Genomic DNA, 14,789 nt, shown 5'->3' with positions numbered 1-14,789 from the left:
AGGACAGCTGAGTGACAGGAGATCGAGGACAGTGACAAGGTTGATGGAAAGAAAGGTGCGCTAGCTTTCCTACTTACATACAATAGTAATCGATTTGAACATATTTCCTGCACCACATCATATTTACCCTGTAGTGACTTAGTGCACACCGCTATTATGCGATCCAGTAGGCAGTGATTTTAGGATTAGCACCATAGCCTCAAGGCTTCTAAACTTTTCATGGGTTGCATTAGTATCGAGCTTGTTGGCGAGGGATCGACTTGGAAAGGAGAGCGATTCTGACGTCATAAGATAGTTGCGGTATGCAACAATTCTAACGATAAAAATAAAGAGTTGTCTTTTTTACCATTCCTAAAGATTTAGGAATTAGAAAAAATGGGTAATTGAGTGCAAAAGACAGGATAAATTCAATCCTGATATAAGCAGAGTATGCTATGATCATTTTAAAGATGACGATTTTGTTCGTGATTTTCGAGCAGCATTAATGAAAATAAAGCCGAAACGGACGAGAATGTGAAAGCCTACAGGTAAGTTCAAATAAATCACGTAGGCTTACATAAGTAGCCTACATTAATACCAGCTTTGATAATAATTAGATTATGTTCATATTATTTCAACCCACTGATGCACCATTTCCTCAGATTATAGACAGGTTTTTGTCCACTATTGCCCCCTCTTTTCTCACTCCTGGCACGCTTTACACACTCACTACTTCCTCTTCTATTCCCACAATGTTACAGTAAGTCTTGGTTGTATTAAACAAAATTATGTTCAAGAAATGAAAAACATAGTAACAAAATATTAAAAATAAGCATGCTGTTAATTGAACATTTGTTAAATCAAATTAAATGTTACTTGGAGAAACTGGCCGTAATATCATGACAGGATTCATAGCTGCTGCTGTACAATTCAAGGACCAACCTGTACACTGAACCGCTATGATTTATGAACTGTCATGCAATTATTGGACAGACGTACTCACCTCATTATCTTTGTCTGCGTCTTTGATGTGCTGGGCGATGAAGCGCACGCCCTGAAGTGCGGACAACACGTCAGGCGACAGCTGACGGGGCAGAGTATTGTCGGAGTCTGTGACTGTAACACCAAGCAACAAGATTATCAGATTTATTACCCTGACTGTAGCATTGTACTATAAGGTGTTTCTATCTTGCGCTATTCTGACACAGTTATTGAAATACAAAATGAAGACAGTTGTCTTTAAGGGCCGTATTCATAAACAAGACTTTGGATGAAGACTTCCCAAAGTCGAGTTTCGTAGTAAAGTTTAACTTTGTTAAAAGTCCTATTCATAGACAATACTTCTGAGACTTTGACTTTGACTTTGGTAAGTCGAGATCTGAAGGTCGTGTCCAAAAGTTGGCAGTCAAAATCATTGCCTTGTAAACGAATTAAATTTATAGATAGTTGAAATAGAGTAGGATAAAGATGCTGAATGGGGTACTGTGGAGTAGATCCATTTCCAAACAAATGAAGAAAAGAATTCTACAATCTATACTTGAATCTATACTAACATACGGGGCAGAGGGATGGACACTTGTTGAACGTCAGAAGTGTAAGATACAAGCGACGGAGATGGAGGGAATGAGAAGAGCTGCTAGAGTATCCAGATTGGAAAGGAGAAGGAATGAGGATGTGAGGCAAATGATGGAGATGGAAGAGTCGGTAATTGAAAGAATCGAAAAACGAACTCTTCAATGGTATGGCCACGTAAAAAGGATGAAAGAAGGAAGATGGCCAAAGATTATTCTGGAATGGTCACCTCGGGGAAGGAGGAAGCGTGCGAGACCAAGAAAAACATGGAAAGCCGGTGTCATGCAAATGATGAAGGACCGACATATGCAGGAGGAGGATTGGCGGGATCGAGAAGGATGGCGGAAGGGAATTCAGGGCAACCGCTGAAGAGTGGAAGAGCCCACAAAAGAAAAGAAAGAAAAGAAAGAAATAGAGTAGGTATTACCACAATCAAAGCCATCTTTTGAGTCACAAATCAATGAAATAATTGAACATCGGTACATGTTAAGCGATTGTTAACCATTCTTGCAGCTTTACATCTATAGTCTACTAATAATAAATCTGTAGCCGAAATTTTTCTGGTAATTTTCGATTTTCCAAAAATAATTGGTCCTGACATATATAATTAACCACCCTGAAACCGAAAATCGCTTTTTTGAAATTTTTGTTTGTATGTCTGTCTGTCTGTCTGTATGTTTGTTACCTTTTCACGCAATAATGGCTGAAGGGATTTCGATGAAAATTGGAATATAAATTAAGTTCGTTGTAACTTAGATTTTAGGCTATATGGCATTCAAAATACGTTACTTAAAAGAGGGGGTTATAAGGGGGCCTGAATTAAATAAATCGAAATATCTCGCTTATTATTGATTTTTGTGAAATATGTTACATAACAAAAGTTTCTTTAAAATTCATTTCTGATAAGTTTTATTCTCTGAAAAATTTTGATAGGACTGATATTTAATGAGATAAATGAGTTTTAAAATTAAAATAACTGTCATCTAAGGCGATGTATTGAAATAAAAAACAAATGACTTCGTCTATAAGGGGCCTTGGACACAACAATCGAAAGCTATGAAGCATAGCCTACAGACAATGTTTCTGTGCTTGTATGAAGTAATATCGGAAGGTAAATTAACCGATTTGTATAATGAATTATTATTTCATCATTGGAAAGTGTAGTTTCTCTGGATGGACATAATGCTATAATGTTATTACAGTAACTTGTGAGTGAATTGAAGACAGGTAAGATTAAAATAGCTTCTTATGCACAGAAAACTTGATAGGTTATTCTGTATATTCATTTCCTGTATTTCTTAAAATAATGTTTATGAACATATTCATTTTTATCTCAGACAATTAACGAACAACGAGAGTGTATTGATTTAGTATGCAGTAATAGTACGTTAGCTTAGCAATCCATTATTTTATAATTCAAATTTTAACTATGCTCAATTGAATCGTGTTAAAATACATAAAATATATATGCAATAAATGCAATGCAAAAAATTAGGTAATGAGCCAAGCAGATTATGTTGCGCAGTTGTAAAACTGTTCCTCCTGAGATTCAAGAGCTCCCACAACAAATTAAAAACTTTCTAATTGGAGTACATCCGTTATCAACACACTTTTTACATAATATAATATAATATAATGCAATATAATATAATATAAACATAATAATAAATCTGTAGCCAAACTTTTTCTGTTAATTGTCGCTTTTCTAAAAATAATTCGTAATAACAGTTAATAACATGTTAAAGGAATTGTCATTGCACCAAATGAGTGGTCTCTGGATCAAAATGATCGCATTTTAATATTTTAAATACAATTTAAATTAAGTAACATAATAAACGATTTATCCTTCTATCAAACACGAATGTTCCCTGGATCAAACGTCCTATTTTAATTATGTAATTACTTTATATTTATTTCTAACGGGTGCAGCGGAGCGCACGGGTACGGCTATTAAGAATAATAAATTATTCGAGGGCTTATTGTGAAACTAACGTAAGCACCAAAATTGACATTTTCAGGTCTTTACACCAATCGATAATAATTTGTTCTTCTACCTGGCCACAAAAAATCATAACTCAGTTCGAACAGTCTTGTATATAACACAGTTCGTAACTACGAAACATGATGGTGGACTTCATATGAAATAGTATTGCCTGTTAAGAATTTTGTTGTGAATAAAACATCGATTGTAGTTACATTAGTTTCATATTAAACTCTCAAATTATTTCACTGTAAAATAATTTTATTCTGAAGATACAGAAGATAAGAAGATGCCACCAATGACAGACTATGAAAGAGACATATTATCCTGCTTACAGATGGCATAGTTATTCCTTGCTTGTCTTCTGCAGAAACTACTTAAAAATTATTTGAAATCAATATGCAGAAAACATTATTATAACGACAGCAGGATTATAAATTAACTGCATATCCAACTGTATAACCTATTCTTTATAGAATTAAACAGTCAAAATCAATATTAAGCTATCAATCCTTGCCGGTACCTGTAGTGTAAAATCGCGATGGAATAAATTGTATTATTTATTGGTGGAACAGACAATCGTTTTTGATTATTCATCAATGAATATTGAAACATGAAGAGGTATTTAATATTGTCTGTTTATCAAATCTGTACCTTGATTTGAATTTTTAATCTATAATAATAAGCTAAGTGACATGAGAAGCTTTAATAATCTCCTGGATGTCCTCAATATTCTCGGAAAATTCAACAATTTTCCAAATATCAGCCGATGAAAGAGTAATGGAACGGAGAAAAATTCTCTCCGGCGCCGGGATTTGAACCCGGGTTTTCAGCTCTATGTGCTGATGCTTTATCCACTAAGCCACACCGGATACAACTCCGACGCCGGTTAGAATCGTCTCAGATTAAGCTCCAACTCTTGGGTTCCCTCTAGTGGCCGCCCTCTGCACTACGTCATAGATGTCTATGAACGCAGGACCGAAGTCCACACATGTGCTGAGGTGCACTCGATATGAGTGACTAGTTGGCCGGGATCCGACGGAATAAGCGCCGTCTTAAATCACGAAGTGATTTACGCATATCATATATATTATTTTAATGTACCGAAGTACATATGATATTTCCATGCAGATATTCTGCGTCATCATACGACGCTTAGTGGATAAAGCATCAGCACGTAGAGCTGAAAACCCGGGTTCAAATCCCGGCGCCGGAGAGAATTTTTCTCCGTTCCATTACTCTTTCATCGTATGATGACACAGAATATCTGCATGGAAATATCATATGTAGGCCTACTTCGGTACATTAAAAAAAAATATCAGCCATTTTTCTTATGTTCACGAACGAAAGTCAAAGTCAAAGTCTAGATTTTCGGCGACTTCGAACTAAAGTCACGATTGAAGTTTACTTTCGTCAAAGTGTCGACTGTGAATAGGAAAATGGTGACTTTGTACTTTCCGAAGTCAACTTTGGTCCAAAGTCTCGTCTATGAATACGACCCTAAGTTACAGTGTTTTTCATTCACCAATCACACTTCCATATTTTCAAATACAATGCAGGTTCAGCTTTTTATCTGACCTAATGCTATTTTCCCCTATTTCATGCGTAAATGGTGGCTTGTCTTTTCTTTAGAAAAGTGACGTATTCCGATGTAAAAAATTGATTATAAAGAAAAAATTTCAGACGTTCCTAGGGTCTCGTAATATCGGTATTTCATTGCAGTATTTTATGTATTAAGATTTGATACTTCTCGTAGTACTATAAGAAGAGCAAATGACTCGACAGAATATTATCCAACGATAAACCCGACTAGATGAAACGTTATTATTATTGTTATCCAAATATTGAAAACCTACTTTAGCTTTGGTATATTAGGGTTGTAGTTTGTTACATGTGAAATGCATTGTGTAGAGATAATACACAATTTTAAAGAAGTATTAGTAGGCATGAGTCATAGTTACAATATAAATACACTAATTAATATACAGTAAACAATACTAAATACGTTATGCAGTAATTACATTCCGTTAAAACAAAATTAAATAAAATTAGAAATTATAATCGAAGGTGTAGAGAGATTGCAAGAATATTACATAAATTTGCGATTGATACATAATTTTAAGCAATAGTAAAGAGATAATGCACAAAATTGGCTTAGTTACAAATTAAACACCTAATATATAGGTGGTTTGCGATAATAAAGAAATAAAAACAAAATTACTTACGGTTACAAACTATACACCTGTCATCAAACACTGAACAATAGTAAAATCTATAATACAAACATAATTATTGTTGTTATTACTATTATTATGTACCAAAGAGAGACACCTTGTTTTAGATAGTGCATTAGGATTTTATACCATCATTAATTTACATACAATTAATAGCTACAGTCTTGAGTGGATGTGGTGTATAAACTCTGTGAATTGTTTATAACAACATTTTTTTCTAAGTAAATGGTAAAGGGGTGTGGAGTAATTTAAATTACAGTCCCAGATATGATATCTTAAAAAGTGTCTTTTTCTTTCGAACACTGGACAGTGAAAAATCAAATTTTCAACAGTCTGATTGTCTTTGCATATGCACAGAGATTCTTCTGCACTTTTGATCCTAAATCTTTCAAAGTAGGAACCGAATTTTCCATGGCCGGTCATAAATTGAGTGTAAAAGAAGTCGGTTGAGAACTGACTGCAACATAGTCTGTCTTGTACATTGGGAAAGAATAATTTCTTGGTCACAGAGCCTTTAACACTAGAGTTCCAGCATGTATCCCACTTTTATTTCTTTCCTTATTTCCTTAGTTACTTATTTCCTTAGGTACTCATTTCCTTAGGTACTCATTTCCTTAGTTACTTATCTCCTTAGTTACTTATTTCCTTAGTTACTTATTTCCTTAGTTACTTATTTCCTTAGTTACTCATTTCCTTAGTTACTTATTTCCTTAGTTACTTATCTCCTTAGTTACTTATCTCCTTAGTTACTTATTTCCTTAGTTACTTATTTCCTTAGTTACTTATTTCCTTAGTTACTTATCTCCTTAGTTACTTATTTCCTTAGTTACTTATTTCCTTAGTTACTTATTTCCTTAGTTACTTATTTCCTTAGTTACTTATTTCCTTAGTTACTTATTTCCTTAGTTACTTATCTCCTTAGTTACTTATCTCCTTAGTTACTTATCTCCTTAGTTACTTATCTCCTTAGTTACTTATTTCCTTAGTTACTTATTTCCTTAGTTACTTAGTTACTTATTTCCTTAGTTACTGATTTCCTTAGTTACTTATTTCCTTAGTTACTTATTTCCTTAGTTACTTATCTCCTTAGTTACTTATCTCCTTAGTTACTTATTTCCTTAGTTACTTATTTTCTTAGTTACTTAGTTACTTAGTTACTTAGTTACTTAGTTACTTAGTTACTTAGTTACTTAGTTACTTACTTAGTTACTTACTTATTTCCTTAGTTACTGATTTCCTTAGTTACTTATTTCCTTAGTTACTTATCTCCTTAGTTACTTATCTCCTTAGTTACTTATCTCCTTAGTTACTTATCTCCTTAGTTACTTATCTCCTTAGTTACTTATTTCCTTAGTTACTTACTTATTTCCTTAGTTACTTATTTCCTTAGTTACTTATTTCCTTAGTTACTTATTTCCTTAGTTACTTATTTCCTTAGTTACTCATTTCCTTAGTTACTTATCTCCTTAGTTACTTATCTCCTTAGTTACTTATTTCCTTAGTTACTTAGTTACTTACTTAGTTACTTAGTTACTTACTTATTTCCTTAGTTACTGATTTCCTTAGTTACTTATTTCCTTAGTTACTCATTTCCTTAGTTACTTATCTCCTTAATTACTTATCTCCTTAGTTACTTATTTCCTTAGTTACTTAGTTACTTACTTACTTAGTTACTTAGTTACTTACTTAGTTACTTATTTCCTTAGTTACTTAGTTACTTATTTACTTACTTACTCAGTTAGTTAGTTACTTAGTTACTTACTTAGTTACTTAGTTATTTACTTAGTTACTTACTTAGTTACTTAGTTATTTACTTACTTAGTTACTTACTTAGTTATTTACTTAGTTACTTAGTTACTGATTTCCTTAGTTACTTATCTCCTTAGTTACTTATCTCCTTAGTTACTTATTTCCTTAGTTACTTATTTCCTTAGTTACTTAGTTACTTACTTATTTCCTTAGTTACTGATTTCCTTAGTTACTTATTTCCTTAGTTACTTATCTCCTTAGTTACTTATCTCCTTAGTTACTTATCTCCTTAGTTACTTATTTCCTTAGTTACTTATTTCCTTAGTTACTTAGTTACTTACTTAGTTACTTACTTATTTCCTTAGTTACTGATTTCCTTAGTTACTTATCTCCTTAGTTACTTATCTCCTTAGTTACTTATCTCCTTAGTTACTTATTTCCTTAGTTACTTATTTCCTTAGTTACTTACTTATTTCCTTAGTTACTTACTTATTTCCTTAGTTACTTATTTCCTTAGTTACTTATTTCCTTAGTTACTTATTTCCTTAGTTACTTATTTCCTTAGTTACTTATTTCCTTAGTTACTTATTTCCTTAGTTACTTATTTCCTTAGTTACTCATTTCCTTAGTTACTTATCTCCTTAGTTACTTATCTCCTTAGTTACTTATCTCCTTAGTTACTTAGTTACTTACTTACTTAGTTACTTAGTTACTTACTTAGTTACTTACTTATTTCCTTAGTTACTGATTTCCTTAGTTACTTATTTCCTTAGTTACTCATTTCCTTAGTTACTTATCTCCTTAGTTACTTATCTCCTTAGTTACTTATTTCCTTAGTTACTTAGTTACTTACTTACTTAGTTACTTACTTAGTTACTTATTTCCTTAGTTACTTAGTTACTTACTTACTCAGTTAGTTAGTTACTTAGTTACTTACTTAGTTACTTAGTCATTTACTTACTAAGTTACTTACTTACTTAGTTATTTACTTAGTTACTTAGTTACTTATTCGTTTATTCGTTCGTTCGTTCATTTATTTATTTATTTATTTATTTATTTATTTATTTATTTATTTATTTATTTATTTATTTCTTTATTTACTTATTTACTTATTTATTTATTTACTTATTTATTTATTTATTTACTTATTTATTTATTTATTTACTTATTTATTTATTTATTTATTTATTTATTTATTTATTTATTTATTTATTTATTTATTTATTTATTTATTTATTTATTTTGCTAATAATTTGCTTGATTCTCTGCTTAATGTTGGATGGAACGTTGGAAAGCCGAAAGAAAATAAATCATTAACATAACAAATTGACTGCACATGTTTAATAAATTATTACACGAAAAGAAAATCGTGGAACATTCACATGACTATGTAAGTGGACACTACACTCACATCTGATTCCGCATGCGTAAACACTGAATATAATCCACATCTCGACTGCTATTTGGGCCGCCTAAACAAAAAGCAACGGCTTAAGCCAGACGGCCTGCCCAGAAATTCGAGTCATTCCAAATTCCACCATTTTCTTGGAAATATTTACGCATAATTCCCTTCAGCTCTGACTATTCCAAACCGCTTTGCGGACTCTTAGAGATTTTCTTTACCAGAGATAACAATTCGTTATCAAAGTTACGCCGCAATTACAAGTGTTCCCTAACTCCGCTGGGAATTTGTAGTGAAATTAGGTAGACTAGCGGTCGGGGTCGTCAAGGAGATAAACAGCAGAGAATTTGGTGTTCCCGGTTTAGCCAATGGGCACAGTAACAATCGCTGATCTAAATCTAATGTCACTTTATACTCATCTGCTTTTATCCTCCCTGGGGGGAACATTAAGGAGTCTATTTGTAGCTTTCACTAATTGCATTCAGACAACACGGACTGAGGCTCCATTAACTACTGCAACCCCTCCCTGCCTTATTTAGAGGGATGTCGTCAGAACGAACTGTAATTCTTGGAAGTGGAGATTAAGTCCGTTGCAGAGAATAAGCCAAAATTCAACAAACACGAAAATTAAAATTGTGGAACGATTGCTTTGCAGCTGTAGGAATTCCGTTCCAGCTATCCTAGCACTATTTATTAGGTCTATTATGTTTCCGTTTAAGAAAAATATAGCAGTCAGTATTATCAATATTTATTTGACAACCTCATTAACATTAGAGTTTGAAAATTATACACAGAATAACAAAAATAAATTTATTTATCTATTTATGTCCATAGCAGGGCAAAGCCCCAATTACAATAGACAGTACAGATAAAAAAACATATTGCATACAACACGAAAAAGAGGTAAAACAGATACAAGTGTAATTACAAATTAAAAATGGAAAAGAGAAGAAAAAAAAACAAATAGGTACCACCTAAATAAAAATGACAGATACAGATATAAATGAAAAACACCAAATTAAAACAAATCAAAAAGAGCCTAGTACAGACATCACAGCCAAAAATGCAAAATGTAGGCGTAGCTATAATTGGCAAATTGCAGAGCAAATACAACACCATGTTAATAAATTCAATATACAGCACTACACAGCAGGCCCAATAGGCTCAATTCATTTATTCAAAAAACTCACTAACACAGAACATGTGTTTCAAGTAATGCTTTACATAACTTTTTCTTGTACATATTGTACGATAACGAAAAATCTAAATCCTGTTTATTTGATAGATGATTGTAAGTTCAAAGCATTAATAAAAATGGAGACATTTTATGAGATAGTGTTTTTGTTGTCTGTAAATAAAAGAGAGATTGCTTCCTCAAATTTGATTTACCAATATTGAAACTAATTAGCTGTAGAAGATCAGGGTTGTCTATTAAGCCATTTATGGTTTTGAACAAATACATTTGTTGTGCTCTTATCCTGCGACTACTGAGAGATGGTACATTATATTCGGGGCAGAACGTTCCAGGTTAAACTGAACGAAATGCACTCCACGTCGCGAGGTATTAACGCTGGAGTGCCTCAGGGCAGCATTCTGGCACCGATACTTTTCCAAATTTATATTAATGACCTACCTTTTCATCAAAATTTCAACAATAGCATTCTAGCGCTATACGCGGACGATTCGGCATTTCTCACGGCATCGTGGAAGCCAAATAGGCTACAAGGTCACCTACGTGACATTGAACCATGGCTCCTCAGATGGAGAATTAAATTAAATATATCAAAAACACAAGCCATATTATTTAGCAGGAGAAATAAATTCAATAGACCGGCATAAATCACACAAAATTAGCCATAAATGGATCACAAATCGAGTGGTAAACTTCAGTAAAATATCTCGGAGTAACCCTGGACAGACGGCTCACTTTCTCCGAACACGTACTACAAAAACTCAGACTTGCCAATGCTAGATTGGTGGAGCTTTATCCAATATTAAATAAAAGCAGACATCTAAACATACACACAGCTCTAACTTTGTATAAAACATTAATTAGGTCAGTAATACTATATGCTTGTCCTGCTTGGGGACATGCACCTATTACAGTTCGTAAAAAATTACAAGTTTCCCAAAACAAAATTTTAAGATTCATCACAGGACTTCCTAGAGTAACTCCTGTTAGATTGATTCATGAAGCACTAGAAATTTCGACAATTCAAGAACATATTTCAAATCAAGCCTTCTGCACGTACACCAAGTCGTACAGCAGCACAAACCCACTAATTTCTTCACTAGGAAATTACAATCCTGCACTAGATAAACATAAAAGACCTAAGAGTGTACTCCACCCTCTAGCTTGGAACGACAACATACAAGACGAATACCAACTTGAACACTAAATAACCACTTGACTCTACACACAGACAAGGCTATTAATGCACTAATAATGTTATTTCTCTGTTTCAGGGTCATCACGTTATTGGCAGCATAGATGCATTGTTCTAATTGTTAACACTTTTTATGGGCCTTTAATGTATTTGTATTTTGAATAATGATTAAATCAAAACCTCCCACCTGAACATATTCCGACCCCACTATAGCCAATTGGCTTGTCGTCAGCACGACATCTCATCCTGCTCTAGGGTTTTCCGTGGTTTCCCTTGAGCAATAAGACAAATGTCGGGATGAGCCCTAAAAGAAATGGGCCACGGACCACTTCCCTCCCCCCCACTCTTTCTCTTCTACTATCACAAAGAACTTGCTAATTTCTTAGATAACAACCCTGAATTATGATAATAGGGGAACATAAATATATTGTAAGTTCACAGGGCTAACGGCTTCGAAGCTGGGTACCTGGTTCTAATGAAGTGCACTGGTAGCAATCTAACATGGGGGCATGAGATAGTTACTCTGCCTGCCATTAAAAATTCACTTCGCTAAATCCCCAAGGTAAAAAAAAAAATGGTGCATTAAATTCAACCAGCATGGATTCATAAGATTGGAATATGTTGTAACATGAATGTTTTTCATATATAGTAGTTTTAGGATTTTATTCTGTACTCTCTCTAGAATGACCGAGTGCGAGTGATAGTGAGGGTTTCAAACATGTAGATTATACAACATATATACAGGGTGTTTCCGGAATAGTGTTACAAACTTTCAGGGATGATGGGGAAGGGTACATGTATCAATTTGAGATAAGGAACCCTGATTCGGAAATAACGGAGTCCAAAGTTACAAGCAAAAATAGTTGTGTGGAAATGAAATAATTTTATTCCTCTGTACACCTCATTTATATGTATTTATCTGTACATCTTACACATACTGTATTCATCTGACGTTGTTTACGTTGTCTACTTACAGTATTCCGTTCAGTGCGCTGTCTGAGGGATGGGGACAGGAAACTATACTAAAACAATGCAGATAGCGTGATGTGTAACGGACATGGTCGGTCCTGATATGCACGTCTGTAGACAGCAGTGTATGTGTACAAGTTGCAGTGTCCAGTCGATCAGTCCTAATGAAATGGAGGAGTACACGAGAGCGGAATAAGCAGACCTGATTTTCGAATACGGATGAGTCAATGGGAACAGTAGACAAGCTCACAGATTGTATGGGACAAGTACCCACGTAGCAGACATCCGGCCCATAACATCTTTCCACGACTGTTCTAAAGGTTAAGGAAAAGAGGGCACGTGGTGCGAAATTACAATTCCATTTCCACACAACTATTTTTGCTTATGTCCCGCGCCGTGGCGTCGCGGTCTAAGGCATCCTACCTAGGACTCGCGTTACGGAATGCGCGCTGGTTCGAGTCCTCATGGGGGAAGAAATTTTATCATGAAATTTCGGCCAGTGTATGGGATCGGTGCCCACCCAGCATCGTGATGCACTTGGGGAGCTACGATAGGTAGCGAAATCCGATTGCGAATACCAGCTATAACGGCTGGGGGGGATCATCGTGCTAACCACACGATACCTCCATTCTGGTTGGATGATCGTCCATCTCTGCTTCGGCATATGGGCGTGAGGCCAGCAGCCGGCTGGTCGATCTAGGCCGTCCATGGGCTGCAGCGCCACGGATTAATATTTTTGCTTATAAATTTCGACTCAGTCATTTCCTGACCACGGTTCCTTATCTCAAATTGATATATGTGCTCTTCCCCATCATCCCTGAAAGTTTGCAACACCAGCTTGGAAACACCCTGTATAATGCTCGGTTTTGCAGTGAAATACCTGTCCTTGGACAGAACACTATGAATGAATGAATGAATATATATGTCTATTTATTTATTTCTCAAGTTATTTACTTCTTTACCTATTTATTAATGTGTGCATTCATTGACACATTTATTTATATTACTTATTTTTATTTGTTATGCATTTATTTCTTTATTCACTTATTTATTATTTTAGTTTGTACCAGTAGGCCTATATTTATCAAGAATAACCTTCCACTAACTAGTGGCTGCCAAAAGACAAAGTGTACAATACAAGAGAGAAATGTATGAACAAGACATAATAAATAATTTATAAAATATTATAATTAGGAGGCAAGAACATGAAGTAACAAAGAAATTGAACAGTAATGATTAAGTAGAATAAGGTTAACAAACATTTAGTTCGAATATAAGTGATTTTTCAAGATGTAGCATTATGGGCGAATCCAGAAATGTATATAGAGTGTTAGTTGGAAGGCCAGAGGGATAATGTTCTGTAATAATATTCATTTTATCCAGTTTTTTATTAGCTGCATATTTACTGTCTAAATGTATGCGCCACAATGAACATCCGGGTTCTCTAAAAAGCTATTTGTAAGTAAGAACTGAGCGCTCGCAATTGAAAAAGTCCTCTGAAATTATTACATTGTGCGCAACTAGAAAGTTTAGTTTCAAATAATCAGTTCATAAACCATAGACTTATGTTTTAAGGGGAGAGGACGGTATTTTTTAAAACTTGTTTCCTATTTGGTGTAAAATATTAATTTTTTGTATGTAGAAACTCAACCAAAAATAAATATTTTGAAAAAAATTATTTGAGGGCCCAGATTTGAAAAAAAATATACCCAATGCAGGATTGTACTAAAACCGATATATCTAAACCATTTTTAAAGGTAGATTCATCCCGTTTTTTGCAATGTACTTGCAAAAGCATGCTCTACAAACTGCTGTAACAGAATTTTGATATTAGTCCCTACGTTTGTAAAATAAACAGTTAACATTTAATAACACTTTTCTGAATTCCTTTCTTGCAAACAGACGTAGTTTTAAAATGAAATCAATTAACAAAATTCTGTTACAGAGAAAAGTTTCCTAATAGTCTAAAGAATGTGTGTTCTAAATGTCATGCATGTATCTTTAATAGTTCAGAAATTATATCCATTTTTGTCTGGCAATGTAGCAAAAAAATGAAGTTACCGTAAACCCTATAAAAATCCATAGCGCAGGAAGTTTAAAAATGGCGTCTCAACATCCGATAAGGGCACAAATGTTATGCAATGCATTCCACACATATATCAAAGAGTATTTTAAAGAAAAAAAAATTTTGAAAATTCAATTTACCGGAAACAACAATAAAAGGGGTCGAGTGATTTAAAAATCCATAACGCAGAAAGTTCAAAAATGGCGTCTTAACATCTGACAAGGGCACAAATACCCACAAAATATTATGCTATGCATTCCACACATCACAAAGCATTTCAAAGAAAAAAAAAAATTTAATTTACTCATTTTTCACCAAAAAATTCCATCCTCTCCCCTTAAACAAAACTGATAAGCCTATATTTTAAATCACCAGAAAGCAAAGACAAAATATGATTCAGCACGTACGACGAATGAACAAAGACAATCTGTATCTTTAAATGTTATGCGTA

At 33.9% G+C, this 14,789-nt stretch overlaps 1 protein-coding gene and 1 non-coding gene across 3 annotated transcripts in view; both read right to left on the bottom strand.

Annotated features, from left to right (window-relative positions):
• nAChRbeta2 (nicotinic acetylcholine receptor beta2) overlaps nucleotides 1-14,789 on the bottom strand; it is a 331,852-nt gene that overhangs the window by 130,542 nt on the left and 186,521 nt on the right. For both annotated transcript variants that reach the window (XM_069838040.1, XM_069838032.1), the window contains one exon: nucleotides 983-1,095. In XM_069838040.1, the coding sequence (XP_069694141.1) occupies nucleotides 983-1,095 (113 nt within the window). The remainder of the gene's footprint in view (nucleotides 1-982; nucleotides 1,096-14,789) is intronic.
• Nucleotides 4,333-4,404, bottom strand: TRNAY-AUA (transfer RNA tyrosine (anticodon AUA)). The gene has a single exon. It is a non-coding gene; the product is annotated as a tRNA-Tyr (tRNA).

Source organism: Periplaneta americana, chromosome 1 (assembly GCF_040183065.1).
Source record: "Periplaneta americana isolate PAMFEO1 chromosome 1, P.americana_PAMFEO1_priV1, whole genome shotgun sequence".
NCBI lineage: Eukaryota > Metazoa > Arthropoda > Insecta > Blattodea > Blattidae > Periplaneta > Periplaneta americana.
The sequence above is the reverse complement of the archived record's forward strand: the minus strand, read 5'-3'. Positions and strand labels throughout refer to the sequence as shown.